Source organism: Gambusia affinis, linkage group LG01 (genome assembly GCF_019740435.1).
Source record: "Gambusia affinis linkage group LG01, SWU_Gaff_1.0, whole genome shotgun sequence".
Classification (NCBI taxonomy): domain Eukaryota; kingdom Metazoa; phylum Chordata; class Actinopteri; order Cyprinodontiformes; family Poeciliidae; genus Gambusia; species Gambusia affinis.
The window spans coordinates 40,376,975-40,401,472 of NC_057868.1; the positions used below are offsets into that span (position 1 = coordinate 40,376,975).

The 24,498-nt window shown below is 36.5% G+C and overlaps 2 protein-coding genes across 2 annotated transcripts; one reads left to right on the forward strand and one right to left on the reverse strand.

Moving 5' to 3' along the window:
- Positions 1 to 1,308: 1,308 nt before the first annotated feature.
- LOC122823541 (L-rhamnose-binding lectin CSL2-like) lies at positions 1,309 to 10,718 on the reverse strand. Its single transcript, XM_044103309.1, has 16 exons — positions 10,341 to 10,718; positions 10,159 to 10,262; positions 7,231 to 7,326; positions 6,938 to 6,991; positions 6,688 to 6,715; positions 6,507 to 6,551; positions 6,294 to 6,423; positions 6,079 to 6,182; positions 5,367 to 5,396; positions 3,884 to 3,942; positions 3,591 to 3,644; positions 3,334 to 3,352; positions 3,072 to 3,134; positions 2,852 to 2,984; positions 2,644 to 2,747; positions 1,309 to 1,650 (listed from the first exon to the last, which is right to left on the reverse strand). The coding sequence occupies exons 4-16, from the start codon at positions 6,989 to 6,991 to the stop codon at positions 1,625 to 1,627; spliced, it is 849 nt and encodes a 282-aa protein (XP_043959244.1). The 5' UTR covers positions 7,231 to 7,326; positions 10,159 to 10,262; positions 10,341 to 10,718; the 3' UTR covers positions 1,309 to 1,624.
- Positions 10,719 to 17,143: 6,425 nt separating this feature from the next.
- LOC122823598 (L-rhamnose-binding lectin CSL3-like) lies at positions 17,144 to 22,621 on the forward strand. The gene is made up of 12 exons (XM_044103426.1): positions 17,144 to 17,197; positions 17,437 to 17,490; positions 17,731 to 17,749; positions 17,949 to 18,011; positions 18,099 to 18,231; positions 18,336 to 18,439; positions 21,496 to 21,548; positions 21,668 to 21,721; positions 21,955 to 21,982; positions 22,120 to 22,188; positions 22,278 to 22,407; positions 22,519 to 22,621. The coding sequence occupies exons 2-12, from the start codon at positions 17,437 to 17,439 to the stop codon at positions 22,619 to 22,621; spliced, it is 810 nt and encodes a 269-aa protein (XP_043959361.1). The 5' UTR covers positions 17,144 to 17,197.
- The last annotated feature ends 1,877 nt before the right edge of the window (positions 22,622 to 24,498 follow it).

The following is a 24,498-nucleotide window of genomic DNA, read 5'->3' on the forward strand; positions in this document are numbered from 1 at the left end:
TACAAAATACAAAATGATAAATTAATTTCAATCCCATCTATACATTTTGTTGAAATATAACTTTATTTATCATATCCTGATGTAAATACATTTAGGAAGAGAGAAGAAATAAATCTTTGATATTTCAGTCTGGAAATGGTCACCAAGTCGTTTCTAAGGCCTTTGGATTCTGGAAAAGCACAGAGAACCGTTATCTGTAAATGTGATGTGGATGTTTCTGCACCAGAGTCTGTGCTGCTTTGTCTGGGACTGGAGGTTCATGTTTATGTTTATGATTATTTATGTTGAATGAGATCCCCAGAAGCATCAGCAACATGCTATAAACTACTAAAGGATTAAGACTTAGGCATAAATATCTGGTGTGGATGGTGTGATATCTAATGATAAGAGCTCTTTCTCAAAAACAAAATGTTTACAGGAAAATATTTTCGGAAAATAAAGCATCAATTTTGTTTAGCAAGAGCTAAAATCCAACCGGTTTTTCCAAACTAACACCATAAGCCTGATGTTAACATTCTGACATCCAGGAAACAGCAAAAGGTTAAATAAGCTCTAATAATCAGAATTGTGAAGAAGTTGCTTCAGGTTTGACCTTCTGACCCCGACCCTTCCCCTTACTCAACCTGGTCACAAGTAAAGTGGACCTGGCCGTTCTGCAAGTTATTTTAAAGATTCCTTGTTGTTTTCTTCAGCTACTTGAGCTTCTCAGTCAACACAAGAAGCACAATCCTGAGTTATTGCCTTCAGCAAAACTAACAAGAAATAAGATTTAAATACCCAGATTAGTTTTTCTTATCTTAATAATTCAGCAGCCCAGGAGCAAACTGTGGAGAGAAAGAGGCCAGGGAGTTCCTGAAAGACCGGCCTGTGTGTGTGTGTGTGTGTGTGTGGGTTTGTTTTTAATACCTTTTGGGGACCATTTTCCTGACATGTACTACATTGTGGGGACCCGGTGCTCTTTGTGGGGACCAAAGCCTGGTCCCTTCAGGGGAAAGGCTGTGTTTGCATCAGGGGTTAGATTTAGGACTGAGGTATGAAATGAGCTTTGGTTAGAGTTAGGGTTGGGTATGGAATGGACAGGGTAAGGATAAGGGTAACATTTAGGCTGTAGAAATTAATGGAAGTCAATGGAAAGGGCCCACAAAGATAGCCACGCAAATATGTGTGTGTGTTTTATGTTATATAGGAATCTAAATATAAAATTAATATCAGAGTTCAGTTACCAGTCTAGCTCCTGTGAAATGAGAGGAAAACATTGTTAATCTAAATAAGTGAATTATTTAATGTAAAGCCATGTACATATTCCTCTTTGAGCTTTTTGTTTTATTTTGGGTGAAGAAGTTTACAAAGAGAAGCAGTTGGATAGAAAAGCTATGTTTAAGGTTGACATAACAGGAAGAAAAATAAAAGATTTTCAAAGCTATAATTTGTGATATTACTTTATTTATTATGTTTAATTGTAGTTCAGGTTATTTTCTGTCAGCTTCTTGAGGAAGCTAAGATCCTTCCAGGTTTGCAGCAAGAGGCTGCAGATCTTCTCAGTCTGTTGTCTTCTGCCGTCATCAGTTGGGGCAGCAGCATCAGAGCCTCATCAGCATCTTGATGAAGGAGGCGACTTCTGCTTCTATTCTGGGCACAACTGGGGAACCTCTGGAAATGATGATGATAATGATGATGATGCACAGAGGATTATTCATAAAATCAAGAAAAGTATGGACAACCCTGACATCCTCTTCAGACTGTCTTGGGAAAAGATTGTCTTCAGTCAGAGGCTTCTTCACAATCACTGTGATACAGACTGCTACAGGAGATCATTCCTGTCAACAGCCATCAGCATCAAGAAGAACTGAAGAATTTGAATTAATAAGTTACAACAACATTTAATTTCCCCTTGGCATCAATAAAGTATTTTTGAATTTGAACTCAGAAGACTGAAACCTGTTTTGATTTATGCATCGATATTTGAGGCATGTGGCTCTTGATTTAAGTGTTTGATGGGTTGAGCTGCTTTAACTCATCTGTAAGTGTACTCTACAAAGGATGCACTAGTTGGTGCAACTTAAAATATGTACTTTTATGTACTTGTTTTGTTAAGGGCAGTTGCTTTTCATGCTTTTTGAAGTATTAATAACTAATTAGATTTTACAGTGTAGATGCTGATGGCTTTTGGCAGAAGAGATTTGTTATAGCAGTCTGTATTACAGCGAGTCTGGAGAAGCCTCTGACCAAGACAGTCTCATGAAGAGGATGGTCAGGGTTGTCCAAACCTGAAGAAATAATATTTTTTATTCCGTTATGATAATTTTTTTCTTTAAAACAAAAAATAATCAAAGGAAACAAAAACACCATAAACAAAGAGATAAATAAAAATAATAACTGAATTTAGCACAGAGTACTTTTAAAGGTTTAAGGAAAACACTATTTGTTTGTATTTAATTATTTACCCATTTAATATTCAGGGCTTATTATTCAGGCTAAAGAACAAAGTGAATAAAGCTGCTACTGATGGTTTTTGTTTAGAAAAGCCACAACATTAAAATGAGCAGGAAAAACATCCATAAAATTGCTGTTTGTGTTGCAGCAACTTGTTGAAGCTGTTCCTGTTTTGAGAAAGATTTTAGTGAAGTGAGAGCCTGAACTCACCGTAACAAATATATTCCACCTCCAGATACTTGTAGGTTCCATAGCAGGGATCTCTGAACACATAGTCACTGGCTTTGACTTTACACCACTGTTTCCCGTTGCATCTGTGGATTCAGATCAAAGTCAGTGATTTGCCTTTCTTACACCTCCTTATTCACTCGTTCACATCCATTTGGATAAACCTTCAGGAAACACCGAGGCTCCGTACCTCTCACCAACTTCCTCTGTGTCTGTGGAGCATTCAGTGTTCTCCAGCTGGTCGGCAGGTCTCCCAGCTCTGCACGTCTTCTTCTCAGTGCGTCCATATGTAGCTCTGGTCACATAGATAGCCTGACCTTCTCCTGCCAGAGCAAAGAGGAAATGTTGGAAACCTGAATGTATTCATGGTGTAATGCTCCAGAACTGACCAGTGAAACCAGTGATCTTACCACAGTGGAGTCGAGCCAGTCTTCCCTCACATGCCACGAGGGATTTTTCCTCCGGGAGGCATGCTGCATGAGACATTCAGATCATATTAATATCAGGACAAAGAAAAGTCCAAATAATGTAAAGATGAATTCATGTTTAACAGTTTTAGATCCACTAAATGATGAACGTTCAACATCAGCCTTCATGCCCAGCTTGTCTTCATACTAAAACCTGCAGCGCCACCTTGTGAACTCAAAACACCAGAAAGATTAAAGCACAAACCTCCTGATGAACTTTTACCCTGTTAATCAAAAGAGACAGATATAAAAAATAATTACTTATAAAAAACTTTTTTTCTTCAAAGTATTGAGTTGATTGATGATAAAGTTATCGTCATTTATCTGCTGTTCATACAGACACATTTAAGAGTTTCACTGCCTGTTTCACAAACAGTCTAAATAAAGAGATAAAAACACTAAAAGTAGATTTTTAACAACTGATTTTCTAAACAGCAAACAGAAGAGAAGGATTTCACTCACATTTACTTTAAGGATGAATCCACAAAGGAACAAAGTAAAAAGAACAAATTTCATCTGTTTAAAGATAAGAAACATTCAGTTACTCTGAGATATAACTGGAAATATTAAATGATTTTCTACAACATTTTCAACAAGATGCTGAACCAAATGATACATTTCATCCATCAATATAAATATGATGAAAACAAGTTTTCATGTCTTTGAGAATCAGAACTAGATTTTATAATAACATATATTTGAAGAAAAGAATTGTAAGCAGGTTTTCCTTTTGGGTTTGTTGAGTCAAATCTTACCTTGTTGTGATGAAGAATCAAAGCAGCAGCAGAAACCAGATTCACTGGAAGCAGTGTGCCTTCAACCAGGGAACGGAGGGTTTATATACCTTCACTGATGAGCTGACAGAGGAACAAAATGTCTTTATCCAGGCAACAATTCATCCTGTTGAGGTTTTCAGACCAGAAGTCCAGGCTGGTGACGGGTGAGGCAGGGATGTGTCAGGTTTTATCAAGTAATGAAAACACTTCAGTGCTGTGCTTAGATGATTCAAGTAACTTTAAAAATGTGCTTTAAAACGGTCTAAATATAATGCCCTCTATGCATTGTGTGCAGATATAACAGTATTATTTTAAATCCTCATGTTTTTGATTCAGTTTCACTAGAAACACTCAGGGTTTAGTGTAGCCAAATTGAAGAAGCAGATTACTGGTAGGGGCCAGATGCATTCTGGGAAATGACAAATGTAGAGCTAGTTTGGTCTCTTCACATGTCAGATATCCAGCTAGAAGTTGATTATCTACCGTGCAGCAGTGTACAGTTGTTGTTGTCCTGTTGGTTCAATGGTTATCAGCCATTGTGATGACGTAAAGAACGCTCTGTTTGGATCAGCTGTTCTTGACTGTCTCCTGTTTTCTCCATCAGGACAGTGCCAATGTGCAACAGTATACTGGGCACAATGTACTGTTGAAATGTACATCTGTACTTTATTGATGATCTCAGTCTGGTAAACTGTCTTGCTTTACTTCCTTCAAGAAACAGGCCGCTCTTGAATTTGAAGAGGATTTAATGCAAAAAAGTGTGAAATTGAAATGAAACAACACGCAGAAAATTACTCCAAATATAAATCATACTATGGTTAAATAAATATTACAGCTTATAAGGTTCATTTAAACTTGGAATTCCCCTTAGATAAAGATAGATAAGATTGAAATATGTTCATGTTCAGACATTTTGCTGCCCAAGATAAATGTGAATTTGACTGTTGCCAAACTTTTCAGAATGACTAAGGCTGACATGTCCCACTATTGGGAGCAATTTAGTTAGGATTGTCAAAGGATTGAGAAAGATACAGATATTTACATGTGATGTTTTAGGAATTTTTTTAAATTTGGAGGTGGGATGAAGCATTTTTCTAAATAAGCTAAACATGACCATATTAAATATGGAAGGTAAGGCTTATGCAAAGTTTGGAAAAAATAAAATTGCCAGTTTTTTATGTAAACAATAAAATGTGGTGTCACTTCTGGTTGGCGGCCATCTTGATCTGTTTTTGAGCTGTTTGTAGTGAACAAATGCAAACCGAGCAAAACGTAAATGCAAGTCAAGTTTATTGAGGAAAGTTGAAATAGAAGCAAAAAGGATGAAGATTGGAGAAAAAAACAAATAAAATACTAAGAAAACTGAAAGAAACTGAAGAGAGATGAAGCTGCACATCAGTGGATCACAACGTCTGTAGATGTTTCTGATTATGATGCATTTCATCCTCAGCACAGCAGGTCTATTTGTCGCTTATGTCAATTACAAATGGAACTGAAAACATAAAAATATTAACAATATAATTTCAGCAGAATGCATTTCAGACATTAGTAAGTGAAATATCAGCAGTTCTAAAGCTGCAACAAGGCCTCTGGAGAGTCAAGGCTGGTTTCCTGACTTCAGTCCAAATATTAAAGTTATTCTTTCTAAATCAATGCAGAAAGACCCAGGCTAGGATTCAAACCCAGGACCTTGTTGCTGCAAGGCATTAATGCTACTGACTGTGTTACTGAGCTGGACTGGAACATTAAAGCAGGATCACCATGGCAACCAAACTCCAAGTCTTGATATTTTATTATGGGATGCTAACTTTTTTTAATTAAAAAATAGAGGAATAGGAGGAATCAAAAAACAGGAATAAATAAAATAATAAATAAAATAAATACATATAAAAAATATAATATGAATGAAAATTAAAAATAAAGAATAGAACTTTGCAAATATGGATGAATATTGAATCTTTAAAAAAAATTTCAGTTAATTAATTTGCCCATTGAATAGCTGGGTTTGTTAATCAGATTAAAAACATGGTAAATTAAGCTGCTACTGATGGAGTCTCCTTAAGATAATGGAAGAAAATTTAAATCACCTGAATATAACAAATGTGACATTAATGCTGTTCAATTTTGTTCTTGAATTTTAGAAAGATTTCAGTGAAGTTAGACTATAAACTCACTTTCACAACGATATAACACCTCCAGGTACTTGTAGGTCCCAACACAGGGATCTCCGAACACAGAGCTACTGGCAAAGACAGTGCACATCGATTCCCCATCGCATCTGTGGATTCACATCAAAGTCAGTTTCCTACAAATTGTGATTTGGCATTTCTTTGATTTATTATGTCCTATCCAGTTGGAAAATCCGTTAGGAAAGACTGAAGCTCTTTACCTCTGAAACACTAAATCTGCCCTCGTAGAACAATCAGTTTTATCTGTCTGGTCGTCAGGTATCCCATCGGAGCACGTCGTCTGGTCGCTGCGTCCATATTTAGCACTGATCACAGATATAGACCCATTTACTGTTGGAAGACAGAAGGCAAAATGTTAGAAGTCTGAATGTATTCAGATTTACCAGAACAACCAGTAAAACCAGTGATCTTACCACACAATATTTCTGCCACTGATTCCTCACATGCCACACGAAGAGCTGTTATAGGAGAGAATTAAATCATATTAATATCAAGACACTGAAAAGTTCAGCTATTGATGAACTAAAGCAAAATTTATGTTTCATATTTTTAGATTAAATAATTTTGTCTTCATACTAAAACTTGGAACACTACCTCTTGGGTTTTGAAAACCTCGTCCTGCCTGTAAAAAAACCCAAAACAAAACAAAGAAACCCCAAAATGAATCACAAATGGAAACGACAGAAGATTTTTACTAAAAGCATCTTGGATCTGTATTCATCAAATTAAAATCTGGTTAACAACTGAATGACAAGAAAACTATAACTGCTAAATAAAACCAGTAAAATAATGTTTTTAACAACAGATATTCAAACCACAAAGAGAAGAGAAGGTTTTCACTCACATTGATTTCCAGGACGAATCCACAAAGGAACAAAGTAAAAAGGACGAATTTCATCTGTATGAAAATAGAAAACATTCAGTTAGTCTGAGATCTGACTGAGAAAAACTCAATGATTTTCTGAAATATTTTCAACAATCTGCTGAACTAAATGGCACAGTTGAACTAATAAATATGAACATAAAAGATTTTAGTAAGATTTAAACTTACTATTTATTTTTTTCTATGTTTAAATCTTACTATATCAAACAATGCTACCATAGGTTGACATTTTCCAGTTTTAAATCAAATCTTACCTTGTTGTGATGAAGAATAACAGCAGCAGCAGGACTCACTGTAAACAATGTGCCTTCAACCAGGGAATGGAGGGTTTATAAACCTTCACTGATGATCTGACAGAGGAACAAAATGTCTTTACTCCTTCAACAATTCAGCCTGTTGAGTTTGTCTGAGCAGAAGTTCAGGTTGGTGATGGGTGTGTCACACCTGAAGCCATTTCTCCTCATTCCTGTTGATAAATCACTGATCATCTCTTTATAGCCCCCAGCCCAGCTAGCAGGTACACCAGACTGAAAATGTTGGGATGGAAAAACCCGGGTGGGTTTTAGATACAGGCTGCAACAACCAGGTGGGATTTTCTGTTAAAGATTCTTGGCCTTGATGTGGACCGTGATTCTGCCAGCCGTCTCCATCTGCTCTCTGGTTTTATACAGGAATCAAAAACCATTAATATCTTTATCTGCTCTATGAAATCCCAGTTATTTTACTGTTGGATGAGTTCAGTATTTAAAACCTTACTAATATCTCTGGAGTCTGTGCTGCTTTGTCTGGAACTGGAGGTTCATGTTTATGTTTATGATTATTTATATTTAATGAGATCCCCAGAAGCATCAGCAACATGCTATAAACTACTAAAGGATTAAGACTTAGGCATAAATATCTGGTGTGGATGGTGTGATATCTAATGATAAGAGTTCTTTCGCAAAGACAAAATCTTTATAGCAAACATTTTAGGAAAATAAAGCATCGGTTTTGTTTAGCAAAAGCTAAAATCCAACCGGTTTTTCCAAACTAACACCATAAGCTTCATGTTAACATTCTGACATCCAGGAAACAGCAAAAGGTTAAATAAGCTCTAATAATCAGAATTGTGAAGAAGTTGCTTCAGGTGTGACCTCCTTCTGACCCCGACCCTTCCCCTTACTCACCCTGGTCACAAGTAAAGTGGACCTGGCCGTTCTGCAAGTTATTTTAAAGATTCCTTGTTGTTTTCTTCAGCTACTTGAGCTTCTCAGTGAAGGAAAGGCTCTTGAACAAAGCAAAGCCATTTACACACTCCTCCATCAACACAAGAAGCACAATCCTGAGTTATTGCCTTCAGCAAAACTAACAAGTGAGTAGCACAATTCACCAGAAAAACTTTTTACATCATAAAAATACAAAAACAAAAAGTTATAAAAACAGAGTGATCATAAATATCATTAATAAGCACCAATACCATGTTGATCAATGTTCCATTTTTTATGGTATATACTGTGGAGAGAAAGAGGCCAGTTCCTGACAGACCGGCCTGTGTGTGTGTGTGTGTGTGTGTGTGTGTGTGCGTTTGCTTTTAATGCCTTTTGGGGACCATTTTCCTGACGTACTACGTTGTGGGGACCCGGTGCTCCTTGTGGGGACTGACACCTGGTCCCTTGTTTTTGCATCTGGGGTTAGATTTAAGACTGAGGTATGAAATGAGCTTTGGTTAGAGTCAGGGTTAGTTAGGGTTTGTTTTTTTTTTTTCAAACATTTTTATTAGTTTTGTGTTTTCACAAACAGAAAAAAAATAAATAAAAATTGTACACTGTGCAAGCAGTTACCTTACATCAGTGCTTCTCAATTATTTTCTGTCATGCCCCCCCTAGGAAGAAGAAAACATCTCGCGCCCCCCCCAAGCCCCTGTGACTATTAATAGTATCACTGTCAATAAAACTGTTATAAGTACACCTCTGCATAACACTGCATACTTATTAACATATAAGAGAATATAAAAAGAAAGAATTATGGATCGACTTACCACAAATAATAGTTTTATTAACTGTAACAGAAAAGATTTAAAGTGCATCTGAAATTCAAAAATAAAATGAAATCCTTGATTAAACTATTAACATTTTTTGACTGACCATGTCAAAGCATATGATACTGAAAAATAAAATTACATAAAATCGATAAATAACAATGCATTTAAACTGATCACCAACATTAACTCAGGAGCACAATATTTAAAAAAACTTTAACCTGCAAAACAAAAATATATAAAATAATCTGTGCTGATTTTTTTAAATCAAAGATAATGTCTGGATTAATGGCTACATTACATTACACATTAAATACATTACACCCCAATCAGCGTGATTGGGGTGTAATGTATTAAGTAACATATAATTTATTTGGCTTCATGCTGTCCGCTGCCAACAGTAAGCACACCGGTCTTTCTTCGTCTCCCACCGTAGTCACAGTGAAGCCAAACGCTACATACGCTTCGTCATATTTCCTCGTCTTAGCTTTAGGAAGACTTTCGTTTGTCTCTTTATCTCCGTCTCTCTTCGCCTGTCTTCTAATTCCTGTTAAATATTTTTCCATGGTGTCACTTGAGGGTCTGCTACACTTCGTGTCTACACTTCATACTCATACTATGTGCAAAGGCGCAAACCCCTACACCACCGAGCAAATGCTCCCTGCGCACACTCTGCCAATGAGAGCGCCACTGCCCCCTAATGTAGTGGAGGTGCAATTGCACTTTATTCTAGGACAGTCAAAAAAATCAAAATAAAAAAATAAAAAAGCATGTTCCCCGAGGTCAAACGCGCCCCCCTTGATGGAGCGTCGCGCCCCCCTGGGGGGGCGCGCCCCACTATTTGAGAAACACTGCCTTACATGAATATGGGACACAAAACAAAAACAATAGAAGAAAACAAACAAACACAAAGAGCAAAATAAAAAAAATAAATAAATAAAATAAATAAAAGGAAGCCGCCATACAATGTCACCAGTTAGGGTTTGTTAATCAGGCTAAAGAACAAAGTGAATAAAGCTGCTACTGATGGTTTTTTGTTTAGAAAAGCCACAACATTAAAATGAGCAGGAAAATCATCCATAAAATTGCTGTTTTTGTTGCAGCAACTTGTTGAAGCTGTTCCTGTTTTGAGAAAGATTTTAGTGAAGTGAGAGCCTGAACTCACTGTAACAAATATATTCCACCTCCAGATACTTGTAGGTTCCATAGCAGGGATCTCCGAACACATAGTCACTGGCTTTGACTTTACACCACTGTTTCCCGTTGCATCTGTGGATTCAGATCAAAGTCAGTGATTTGCCTTTCTTAGACCTCCCTATTCACTCATTCACATCCAGTTGGATAAACCTTGACAGCAGGCAGCGTTCTCACAGGCATTCAACCAACTTCCTCCACATGTTCCTTCCTGTTCAGACAGGAAACAGTTTTTAAACTGCCTTCATTGTTTGGAAGGAGTTTGTCAAAGTTTTTGTCCCCATCAGGCTGTTTGTAGTGAACAAATGAAAACCGAGCAAAATGTAAATGCAAGTCAAGTTTATTGAGGAAAGTTGAAATAGAAGCAAAAAGGATGAAAATTGGAGAAGAAAAACAAATAAAATACTAAGAAAACTGAAAGAAACTGAAGAAAGATGAAGCTGCACATCAGTGGATCACAACGTCTGTAGATGTTTCTGATTATGATGCATTTCATCCTCAGCACAGCAGGTCTATTCGTCGCTTCAGGGTAAATTATGTGGAAATGGATCTGGAAAATATCAACAAAGTGAAATATCAGCAGTTCTAAAGCTGCAACAAGGCCTCTGGAGAGTCAAGGCTGGTTTCCTGACTTCAGTCCAAATATTAAAGTTATTCTTTCTAAATCAATGCAGAAAGACCCAGGCTAGGATTCAAACCCAGGACCTTGTTGCTGCAAGGCATTAATGCTACTCACTGTGTTACTGAGCTGGACTGGAACATTAAAGCAGATGAGGGAAAAGTTTTAACCAGACTACAGAGTTTGTACAAAACCTGCTCCACAGGATCACCATGGCAACCAAACTCCAAGTCTTGATATTTTATTATGGGATGCTAACTTAAAAAAAAACTAGAGGAAGCAAAAAAGGAATAAAGAAATAGGCAAGTAATATACATAAAAAACAAAAACAGACTGAAAACAAAAAATAAAAACAGAATTTAACATATAATAAAAACACTAAATTATTTCAGTTAATTAATTTGACAATTGAATAGCTGGGTTTGTTAATCAGGTTAAAAACATGGTAAATTAAGCTGCTACTGATGGAGTTTGCTTAAGATAATGGAAGAAAATTTAAATCACCTGAATAAAACAAATGTGACATTAATGCTGTTCTTGAATTTCAGAAAGATTTCAGTGAAGTTAGACCATAAACTCACTTCAACAAAGATATACCACCTCCAGGTACTTATAGGTCCCAACACAGGGATCTCCAAACACAGAGCTACTGGCAAAGACAGTGCACATCGATTCCCTTTCGCATCTGTGGATTCACATCAAAGTCAGTTTCCTACAAATTGTGATTTGGCATTTATTTGATTTATTAATTCATATCTAGTTGGAAAAAGATTGAAACTCTGTACTGCTGTAACACTGAATTTGCCCTCATAGAACAATCAGTGTTCTTCGTCTGGTCATAAGGTATCCCATAGGAGCACATCGTCTGATCTCTCCGTCCATATATAGCACTGACCACAAATATAGTCTCATTTGCTGTTGAAAGACAGAAGACGTAATGTTGGAAATCTGAATGTATTCATGGTGTAATGCTCAAGAAAACCCAGTAAAACCAGTGACCTTACCACACACTAATTGAGCCTCTGATCCCTCACATGCCACAATAGTTCTTAATTCTGGGGACGCTCTAGTTTCTGTTATATGAGAGATTCAGAACATATTAATATCAAGACACTGAAAAGTTCAGCTATCCATGAACTAAAGCAAAATTTATGTTTCATAATTTTAGATTAAATAATTTTGTCTTCATGCTAAAACTTGCAACACTAACTTTTCGGTTTCAGAAAACCACGACCAGCCTGTAAAAAAAACAAACAAACAAAAAAAAAAAATCAAAATGAATCACAAATAGAAACGACAAAAGATTTTTACTAAAAACATCTTGGATCTGTATTCATCAAATTAAAATCTGGTTAACAACTGAATGACAATAAAACTATAACTGCTAAATAAAACCAGTAAAATAATGTTTTTAACAACAGATATTCAAACCACAAAGAGAAGAGAAGGTTTTCACTCACATTGATTTCCAGGACGAATCCACAAAGGAACAAAGTAAAAAGGACGAATTTCATCTGTATGAAAATAGAAAACATTCAGTTACTCTGAGATCTGACTGAGAAAAACTCAATGATTTTCTGAAATATTTTCAACAATCTGCTGAACTAAAAGGCACAGTTGAACTAATAAATATGAACATAAAAGATTTTAGTAAGATTTAAACTTACTATTTATTTTTTTCTACGTTTAAATCTTACTATATCAAACAATGCTACCATAGGTTGACATTTTCCAGTTTTAAGTCAAATCTTACCTTGTTGTGATGAAGAATAACAGCAGCAGCAGCAGCAGGACTCACTGTAAACAATGTGCCTTCAACCAGGGAATGGAGGGTTTATAAACCTTCACTGATGATCTGACAGAGGAACAAAATGTCTTTACTCCTTCAACAATTCAGCCTGTTGAGTTTTTCTGAGCAGAAGTTCAGGTTGGGGATGGGTGTGTCACACCTGAAGCCATTTCTCCTCATTCCTGTTGATAAATCACTGATCATCTCTTTATAGCCCCCAGCCCAGCTAGCAGGTACACCAGACTGAAAATGTTGGGATGGAAAAACCCGGGTGGGTTTTAGATACAGGCTGCAACAACCAGGTGGGATTTTCTGTTAAAGATTCTTGGCCTTGATGTGGACCGTGATTCTGTCAGCCGTCTCCATCTGCTCTCTGGTTTTATACAGGAATCAAAAACCATTAATGTCTTTATCTGCTCTATGAAATCCCAGTTATTTTACTGTTGGATGAGTTCAATATTTAAAACCTTACTAATATCTCTGGAAACACGTTGGATCTAACGATTCCTTCTGAATTTGCTTTTTCTCAGTTTTGTCAGATTGTGGACAAATTTTAGTGTCATGCAAAGTTGATCCCATTAAATACAAAATACAAAATGATAAATTAATTTCAATCCCGTCTATACATTTTGTTGAAATATAACTTTATTTATCATATTCTGATGTAAATACATTTAGGAAGAGAGAAGAAATAAATCTTTGATATTTCAGTCTGGAAATGGTCACCAAGTCGTTTCAAAGGCCTTGGGATTCTGGAAAAGCACAGAGAGAACCGTTATCTGTAAATGTGATGTGGATGTTTCTGCACCAGAGTCTGTGCTGTTTTGTCTGGGACTGGAGGTTCATGTTTATGTTTATGATTATGTTGAATGAGATCCCCAGAAGCATCAGCAACATGCTATAAACTACTAAAGGATTAAGATTTAGGCATAAATATCTGGTGTGGATGGTGTGATATCTAATGATAGGAGCTCTTTCTCAAAAACAAAATGTTTACAGGAAAATATTTTCGGAAAATAAAGCATCAATTTTGTTTAGCAAAAGCTAATTCAATCTGGATAGACTCACACAGAGAAAGAGAAGCAGTTAGAAGATTTAATGATACAGAAACTTTGGCGCTCGAACCCGGCGGAAGACTTGTGAGCTGAGGATCACCAGGCAGGTGATCGGTCCAGGTTTAGCTCAGGGTAGTCTTCCCCCCGGTCCGAATACTGGTGGTGGAACGGAGCCTTGAACGAAGGAGCAGAGGGGGAGCTAGGAAGATGTCCCTGGGATGATGGTGGAGATGGGGAGGAGGTGGGTCGAAGCACGGCTGACGAGCAAGAAGATCCGGGGAAGCTTGTCCTTTGAAGGGATCCGTGAACGACGATTGGCTGAAGCGGTGCGGCGCACCTGTCCTGATTGGCTGCGGCGGGAGCGTGGTGAGTGTCTGATGTGTGACAGCTGTGTTTTGTCTCCCAGCTTGAATTTTCGCCTAGGCTTCATAATCCAACTGGTTTTTCCAAACTAACACCGTAAGCCTGATGTTAACATTCTGACATCCAGGAAACAGCAAAAGGTTAAATAAGCTCTAATAATCAGAAATGAAGAAAAGCTGGACTACGTTGTTTTTCACATTTTTAAAAAATATTTTTCTTTGACTCATGAGTTCATGAGTCAAAGATAAACTCATTCGTCATTGTTTAAAAGCTCTTAAACAATACAAAGGTATTTACAGACCTTCCATCAAAACAAGAAGCACAATCCTGAGTTATTGCCTTTAGCAAAACTAACAATTTAGTCTTTTCTTGACTTTCCAGAAATAACATTTAAATACCCAGAGTATTTTGTCCTCTGGAGTTTTTCTTATAATAAATATGCAACAAGTTGCCTCACATTAATCAACTATTTCTTGATTCCAAATTATTTGCAAATCTCAGAACTGTTGTCAAATTAAATGTTTTCCATCATATTCTTGAGAAATTTGCTTACAAGTAATTAGTGATATATTTTTTTACATTATGTTTTAGAAGTTTTTAACAATGTGTATTTAGCAACTGTCAGCTGACAGAGGTTCTGTGGTTTTGAATTTAATTGCTGTCTTTAACACAGTGGCATTGTGAAGTTTTAATTACAGGAATAATGCAGCTTTAGGTTCTAATCTTTTTTGGTAGAACAAACTTTATGTGTCAAACTTTGTGGATTTTTCTCTGTGCTTTTTCAGTCGGGGGTCCCATAATGTTGAGCTTCACATTCTGTGTGTATCTGTGACTCTGTGGTTCTGTTTCTGGAAATGTGGAATTTCTTTCTGATGCCATGCAGTTTTAACTTCCTCTCAAAAAGAGAAGTGTTTTTTCACATTTCTTGATAGCATGAATGCCTGGATGGCTTTGACCTTTTTTACATTTAATGACAAAAAACTATACCACCTTGTGGTTTAATTTTATTGCTCTTTTTGTGTTATTGTTGATGCCTGTGGTGTAGTTTTTTATTTACCACCTGAGATTTCAGCACAACAACTTAAACAGGTCAGATTAGTGAACAGCAGAGAGCATGCAAAGCTTTTAGCTCCATGACCGACTTGCTCAGTGATGTGACTTTTCTTTCAACATATCAGATGTTTTGTCTCTGGTTGAGTTTATCATTAGAAATGATTCTTAGAAATGAGTTTTTATGAACTTTTTCAATATTCACACCAACTTTTTGTATTTAAAGTTCTGTATTTGATTGAAAGTTCCCCAAATAACATTATTTATATTTGGTTTGAGAAATATTTATTTTCATCAAATGATTAAGTTTGTTAATTTCTTCAGTTATATTATTTAAAAGGTGATAAAAATGATCACACTGCTGGCATTAAATTTATTCCCACTCCGTCTCTATATGCCGATTTAATGATTATTTTTCTACTTCCTGTAAGGCCTAACCTATCAGAGGCCTTCTCTCCAGATAATATATAACATATTTACATGCATATATAAACCATATATTATACATTAATATGGGTGTATCACACACTGAATGTTCACATACACAATGTAATATGGATGCATCAATTTGAAAATTTGGATTGATATTAATCCCAAATGTTAATATTGCTGTTATGGTCATTAACATACATCATATTTCATTAATATTTTCCTACCATATCAACCCCATGACAACTCAACTTCCCACTGACATGGGTACTCTGCTTCAAACGTCCCACAATGCACTGCGTCATCAACACATGACCAAACAAATACCACATGACCAACCTCATCAGCCCAAATGGAAATAAACAGCCTGTTGATTCCTGCTGGAGGCTGGCATCTCCAGGGTAGCAGGTCCATTATTAATATCAAATCAGTTTCAGTTATGGGACAGATTTTGGTGTTAATGCTGATATATCGAGTAATTTATAATCCATTTAATTATCTGTCATTCTTCTGCATTTCATCCTTCTGTTTTTCCCTTCATCTGTTTATGCATCCATCCACTCATCCATCCATCATTCCTTCCTCTGGTTGTTCCTGATTACATCTTTAATTACTGAACTCTGCAAAAAAAAAAAAAAAAATCCTCTTAAAATTCTGTGATTGTTTTGTCCTTTTAAGAATCCGGATCATCATCAAAAATATTTTGCTCTCTGAATCAGAAACAAGTAACCTCTGCCAACATCAAGCGAAAGTCAGTAGAACCAGCAGAACCCACTCAGCACTGTCCTGATGGAGAAAACAGGATGTGTTCAAGAACTGCTGATCCAAACAGAGCGTTCTCTACATCATCACAACGGCTGATAACCATGGAACCAACTGGACAACAACAACTGCACACTGCTGCACAACAAACAGATAAACTCCTGCTTGGATATCTGAAATCTGACATGGAAAGAGACCAGACTAGTCCTGTTATATACCAGAATGCATCTGGCCCCAACATTAAAATGCTGTAGAACGCCTCTGCTAAGAAGAAAGAGGAATACCAGAACTGAAAAATAAAGACTTATTTTCTGTCTAAAGCAACATCCAGCTGAATATTTATGCACCATTAACGCACTTAAACTTTATTTACTAAACATAACCTCCAATATTGATGATTGATTTGGTTTGAATTCTTCCTGGAGCCTAACACTGGGGCGGATCCAAACAAACAAACACCAACACGTAATGATGTGTTGCTTTATGAGACCTTTAGCCTACTTCATGTTGTCAGACAGTTTCTATGTGGCTAATATTCTTTCTTCTTCAATTTGGCTACACTAAACCCTGAGTGTTTCTAGTGAAACTGAATCAAAAACATGAGGATTTAAAATAATACTGTTATATCTGCACACAATGCATAGAGGGCATTATATTTAGACCGTTTTAAAGCACATTTTTAAAGTTACTTGAATCATCTAAGCACAGCACTGAAGTGTTTTCATTACCTGATAAAACCTGACACATCCCTGCCTCACCCGTCACCAGCCTGGACTTCTGGTCTGAAAACCTCAACAGGATGAATTGTTGCCTGGATAAAGACATTTTGTTCCTCTGTCAGCTCATCAGTGAAGGTATATAAACCCTCCGTTCCCTGGTTGAAGGCACACTGCTTCCAGTGAATCTGGTTTCTGCTGCTGCTTTGATTCTTCATCACAACAAGGTAAGATTTGACTCAACAAACCCAAAAGGAAAACCTGCTAACAATTCTTTTCTTCAAATATATGTTATTATAAAATCTAGTTCTGATTCTCAAAGACATAAAAACTTGTTTTCATCATATTTATATTGATGGATGAAATGTATCATTTGGTTCAGCATCTTGTTGAAAATGTTGTAGAAAATCATTTAATATTTTCAGTTATATCTCAGAGTAACTGAATGTTTCTTATCTTTAAACAGATGAAATTTGTTCTTTTTACTTTGTTCCTTTGTGGATTCATCCTTAAAGTAAATGTGAGTGAAATCCTTCTCTTCTGTTTGCTGTTTAGAAAATCAGTTGTTAAAAATCTACTTTTAGTGTTTTTATCTCTTTATTTAGACTGTTTGTGAAACAGGCAGTGAAACTCTTAAATGTGTCTGTATGAACAGCAGATAAATGACGATAACTTTATCATCAATCAACTCTAAAGACTTTGAAGAAAAAAGGTTTTTTATAAGTAATTATTTTTTATATCTGTCTCTTTTGATTAACAGGGTAAAAGTTCATCAGGAGGTTTGTGCTTTAATCTTTCTAGTGTTTTGAGTTCACAAGGTGGCGCTGCAGGTTTTAGTATGAAGACAAGCTGGGCATGAAGGCTGATGTTGAACGTTCATCATTTAGTGGATCTAAAACTGTTAAACATGAATTCATCTTTACATCATTTGGACTTTTCTTTGTCCTGATATTAATATGATCTGAATGTCTCATGCAGCATGCCTCCCGGAGGAAAAATCCCTCGTGGCATGTGAGGGAAGACTGGCTCGACTCCACTGTGGTAAGATCACTGGTTTCACTGGTCAGTTCTGGAGCATTACACCATGAATACATTCAGGTTTCCAACATTTCCTCTTTGCTCTGGCAGGAGAAGGTCAGGCTATCTATGTGACCAGAGCTACATATGGACGCACTGAGAAGAAGACGTGCAGAGCTGGGAGACCTGCCGACCAGCTGGAGAACACTGAATGCTCCACAGACACAGAGGAAGTTGGTGAGAGGTACGGAGCCTCGGTGTTTCCTGAAGGTTTATCCAAATGGATGTGAACGAGTGAATAAGGAGGTGTAAGAAAGGCAAATCACTGACTTTGATCTGAATCCTCAGATGCAATGGGAAACAGTGGTGTAAAGTCAAAGCCAGTGACTATGTGTTCGGAGATCCCTGCTATGGAACCTACAAGTATCTGGAGGTGGAATATATTTGTTACGGTGAGTTCAGGCTCTCACTTCACTAAAATCTTTCTCAAAACAGGAACAGCTTCAACAAGTTGCTGCAACACAAACAGCAATTTTATGGATGATTTTCCTGCTCATTTTAATGTTGTGGCTTTTCTAAACAAAAACCATCAGTAGCAGCTTTATTCACTTTGTTCTTTAGCCTGAATAACAAACCCAGAATATTAAATTGGTAAATAATTAAATACAAACAAATAGTGTTTTCCTTAAACCTTTAGAAGTACTCTGTGCCAAATTCAGTTATTATTTTTATTTATCTCTTTGTTTATGGTGTTTTTGTTTCCTTTGATTATTTTTTTGTTTTAAAGAAAAAAATTATCATAACGGAATAAAAAATATTATTTCTTCAGGTTTGGACAACCCTGACCGTCCTCTTCATGAGACTGTCTTGGTCAGAGGCTTCTCCAGACTCGCTGTAATACAGACTGCTATAACAAATCTCTTCTGCCAAAAGCCATCAGCATCTACACTGTAAAATCTAATTAGTTATTAATACTTCAAAAAGCATGAAAAGCGACTGCCCTTAACAAAACAAGTACATAAAAGTACATATTTTAAGTTGCACCAACTAGTGCATCCTTTGTAGAGTACACTTACAGATGAGTTAAAGCAGCTCAACCCATCAAACACTTAAATCAAGAGCCACATGCCTCAAATATCGATGCATAAATCAAAACAGGTTTCAGTCTTCTGAGTTCAAATTCAAAAATACTTTATTGATGCCAAGGGGAAATTAAATGTTGTTGTAACTTATTAATTCAAATTCTTCAGTTCTTCTTGATGCTGATGGCTGTTGACAGGAATGATCTCCTGTAGCAGTCTGTATCACAGTGATGTGAAGAAGCCTCTGGCTGAAGACAATCTTTTCCCAAGACAGTCTGAAGAGGATGTCAGGGTTGTCCATACTTTTCTTGATTTTATGAATAATCCTCTGTGCATCATCATCATTATCATCATCATTTCCAGAGGTTCCCCAGTTGTGCCCAGAATAGAAGCAGAAGTCGCCTCCTTCATCAAGATGCTGATGAGGCTCTGATGCTGCTGCCCCAACTGATGACGGCAGAAGACAACAGACTGAGAAGATCTGCAGCCTCTTGCTGCAAACCTGGAAGGATCTTAGCTTCCTCAAGAAGCTGACAGAAAATAACATGAACTACAATTAAACATAATAAATAAAGTAATATCACAGATTATAGCTTTGAAAATCTTTTATTTTTCTTCCTGTTATGTCAACCTTAAACATAGCTTTTCTATCCAACTGCTTCTCTTTGTAACCTTCTTCACCCAAAATAAAACAAAAAGCTAAAAGAGGAATATGTACATGGCTTTACATTAAATAATTCACTTTTTCCTCTCATTTCACAGGAGCTAGACTGGTAACTGAACTCTGATATTAATTTTATATTTAGATTCCTATATAACATAAAACACACACACATATTTGCGTGGCTATCTTTGTGGGCCCTTTCCATTGACTTACATTAATTTCTACAGCCTAAATGTTACTCTTATCCTTACCCTGTCCATTCCATACCCAACCCTGACTCTAACCAAAGCTCATTTCATACCTCAGTCCTAAATCTAACCCCTGATGCAAACACAGCCTTTCCCCTGAAAGGACCAGGCTTTGGTCCCCACAAAGAGCACCGGGTCCCCACAATGTAGTACATGTCAGGAAAATGGTCCCCAAAAGGTATTAAAAACAAACCCACACACACACACACACACACACACAGGCCGGTCTTTCAGGAACTCCCTGGCCTCTTTCTCTCCACAGTTTGCTCCTGGGCTGCTGAATTATTAAGATAAGAAAAACTCCAGAAGACAAACTAATCTGGGTATTTAAATCTTATTTCTGAAGAGTCAAGAAAAGATTCACGTGTTAGTTTTGCTGAAGGCAATAACTCAGGATTGTGCTTCTTGTGTTGATGGAGGAGTGTGTAAATGGCTTTGCTTTGTTCAAGAGCCTTTCCTTCACTGAGAAGCTCAAGTAGCTGAAGAAAACAACAAGGAATCTTTAAAATAACTTGCAGAACGGCCAGGTCCACTTTACTTGTGACCAGGGTGAGTAAGGGGAAGGGTCGGGGTCAGAAGGAGGTCAAACCTGAAGCAACTTCTTCACATTTGTGATTATTAGCACTTATTTAACCTTTTGCTGTTTCCTGGATGTCAGAATGTTAACATCAGGCTTATGGTGTTAGTTTGGAAAAACCGGTTGGATTTTAGCTCTTGCTAAACAAAACCGATGCTTTATTTTCCTAAAATGTTTGCTATAAACATTTTGTTTTTGAGAAAGAGCTCTTATCATTAGATATCACACCATCCACACCAGATATTTATGCCTAAATCTTAATCCTTTAGTAGTTTATAGCATGTTGCTGATGCTTCTGGGGATCTCATTCAACATAAATAATCATAAACATAAACATGAACCTCCAGCCCCAGACAAAGCAACACAGACTCTGGTGCAGAAACATCCACATCACATTTACAGATAACGGTTCTCTCTGTGCTTTTCCAGAATCCCAAGGCCTTAGAAACGACTTGGTGACCATTTCCAGACTGAAATATCAAAGATTTATTTCTTCTCTCTTCCTAAATGTATTTACATCAGGATATGATAAATAAAGTTATATTTCAACAAAATGTATAGATGGGATTGAAATTAATTTATCATTTTGTATTTTGTATATAATGGGATCAACTTTGCATGACACTAAAATTTGTCCACAATCTGACAAAACTGAAAAAAAGCAAATTCAGCCTGTATCTAAAACCCAACCGGGTTTTTCCATCCCAACATTTTCAGTCTGGTGTACCTGCTAGCTGGGCTGGGGGCTATAAAGAGATGATCAGTGATTTATCAACAGGAATGAGGAGAAATGGCTTCAGGTGTGACACACCCATCACCAACCTGAACTTCTGCTCAGACAAACTCAACAGGCTGAATTGTTGAAGGAGTAAAGACATTTTGTTCCTCTGTCAGATCATCAGTGAAGGTTTATAAACCCTCCATTCCCTGGTTGAAGGCACATTGTTTCCAGTGAGTCCTGCTGCTGCTGTTATTCTTCATCACAACAAGGTATTTATTAGTTCAACTGTGCCATTTAGTTCAGCAGATTGTTGAAAATATTTCAGAAAATCATTGAGTTTTTCTCAGTCAGATCTCAGAGTAACTGAATGTTTTCTATTTTCATACAGATGAAATTCGTCCTTTTTACTTTGTTCCTTTGTGGATTCGTCCTGGAAATCAATGTGAGTGAAAACCTTCTCTTCTCTTTGTGGTTTGAATATCTGTTGTTAAAAACATTATTTTACTGGTTTTATTTAGCAGTTATAGTTTTCTTGTCATTCAGTTGTTAACCAGATTTTAATTTGATGAATACAGATCCAAGATGTTTTTAGTAAAAATCTTTTGTCGTTTCTATTTGTGATTCATTTTGATTTTTTTTTTTTTTTTTTTTTTTTTTTTTTTTTTTTTTTTACAGGCTGGTCGTGGTTTTCAAAAACCGAAAAGTTAGTGTTGCAAGTTTTAGCATGAAGACAAAATTATTTAATCTAAAATTATGAAACATAAATTTTGCTTTAGTTCATCAATAACTGAACTTTTCTGTGTCTTGATATTAATATGATCTGAATCTCTCATATAACAGAAACTAGGTCATTTGCAGAATTAAGAACTATTGTGGCATGTGAGGGATCAGAGGCTCAATTAGTGTGTGGTAAGGTCACTGGTTTTACTGGGTTTTCTTGAGCATTACATCATGAATACATTCAGATTTCCAACATTTTGTCTTCTGTCTTCCAACAGTAAATGAGACTATATTTGTGATCAGTGCTACATTTGGACGCAGCGATCATACAACATGCTCCGATGGGATACCTGACGACCAGACAGAGAAAACTGATTGTTCTATGAGGGCAGATTTAGTGTTTCAGAGGTAAAGAGCTTCAGTCTTTCCTAACGGATTTTCCAACTGGATAGGACATAATAAATCAAAGAAATGCCAAATCACAATTTGTAGGAAACTGACTTTGATGTGAATCCACAGATGCGATGGGGAATCGATGTGCACTGTCTTTGCCAGTAGCTCTGTGTTTGGAGATCCCTGTGTTGGGACCTACAAGTACCTGGACGTGGTATATCTTTGTTGAAGTGAGTTTATGGTCTAACTTCACTGAAATCTTTCTAAAATTCAAAAACAACATTGAAAAGCACTAATGTCACATTTGTTTTATTCATGTGATTTACATTTTCTTCCATTATCTTAAAGAAACTCCATCAGTAGCAGCTTAATTTACCATGTTTTTAACCTGATTAACAAACCCAGCTTTTCAATTGTCAAATTAATTAACTGAAATATATATATTTTTTTAAAGATCCAAAATTTACCCATGTTTGCAATGTTCCATTATTTATTTTTCATTTTCATTCATATTTTGTTTTTAGATGTATTTATTTTATTTATTAATTTGTTTATTTCTGATTTTTGATTCCTCTAATTTCATTCTTTCTTCTCATTAATAAAAAAAAGTTAGCATCCCATAATAAAATATCAAGACTTGGAGTTTGGTTGCCATGGTGATCCTGTGGAGCAAGTTTTGTCCAAACTCTGTAGTCTGGTTAAAACTTTTCCCTCATCTGCTTTAATGTTCCAGTCCAGCTCAGTAACACAGTCAGTAGCATTAATGCCTTGCAGCAACAAGGTCCTGGGTTTGAATCCTAGCCTGGGTCTTTCTGCATTGATTTAGAAAGAATACATTTAATATTTGGACTGAAGTCAGGAAACCAGCCTTGACTCTCCAGAGGCCTTGTTGCAGCTTTAGAACTGCTGATATTTCACTTACTGATATCTGAAATGCATTCTGCTGAAATTATATTGTTAATATTTTTATGTTTTCAGTTCCATTTGTAATTGACATAAGCGACGAGTAGACCTGCTGTGCTGAGGATGAAATGCATCATAATCAGAAACATCTACAGACGTTGTGATCCACTGATGTGCAGCTTCATCTCTCTTTAGTTTCTTTCAGTTTTCTTAGTATTTTATTTGTTTTTCTTCTCCAATCTTCATCCTTTTTGCTTCTATTTCAACTTTCCTCAATAAACTTGACTTGCATTTACATTTTGCTCGGTTTGCATTTGTTCACTACAAACAGCCTGATGGGGACAAAAACTTTGACAAACTCCTTCCAAACAATGAAGGCAGTTTAAAAACTGTTTCCTGTCTGAACAGGAAGGAACATGTGGAGGAAGTTGGTTGACTGTCTGTGAGAACGCTGCCTGCTGTCATCTGGATCAGATCAAGATGGCCTCCAACCAGAAGTGAGACTACATTTTATTGTTTACATAAAATATTGGCAATTTTATTTTAGCCAAACTTTGCATAAGTCTTACCTTCCATATTTAATATTGTCATGGTTGGCTGAGGTTTGTGGGGCTTATTCACAAAGATGCTTCTTCCGACCTCCAAACTTTAAAAAATTCCTAAAACATCACATAATGTAGTATGTCAGGAAAATGCTCCCCACAAGGTATTAGAAACAAACACACACTGAGGCATTATGCAAAAGTTTTTAACTCATATTTCCTGCAGAAACAGTTGATATTTTGCAATGCATGCAACTTGATAAAAGTGTGCTGGTTAACAAATTCAACATAAAGAAAGGTCAATATTACACAAGCTTAATTCATGCAATTCCATTTCTATTTAAGTTAGTTTAAGTCCATCCATTCACCCATTTTCTGTTCACCCTTGTTCCTAATGGGGTCGGGAGGGTTGCTGCTGCCTCTTCAGCTACGTTCCGGCCGGGATAGTGAAGAAAGTTGGAGGTGAGAAATTCAGCACAATGAAGGCAATGGCAGCCTGGGACTTCTGCACATGTCCAGGTCACATTTATCTAAAAGTAATCAGCAATGGTTTTACAGTGTAGCACAAACATAGAGCTGTACAAGTCAGATAGACAAGTCAACAAATCTACAGTTTTTCTTTAGATTCTATAAAAGACTTTCAAATATCTTCCAAACTTTA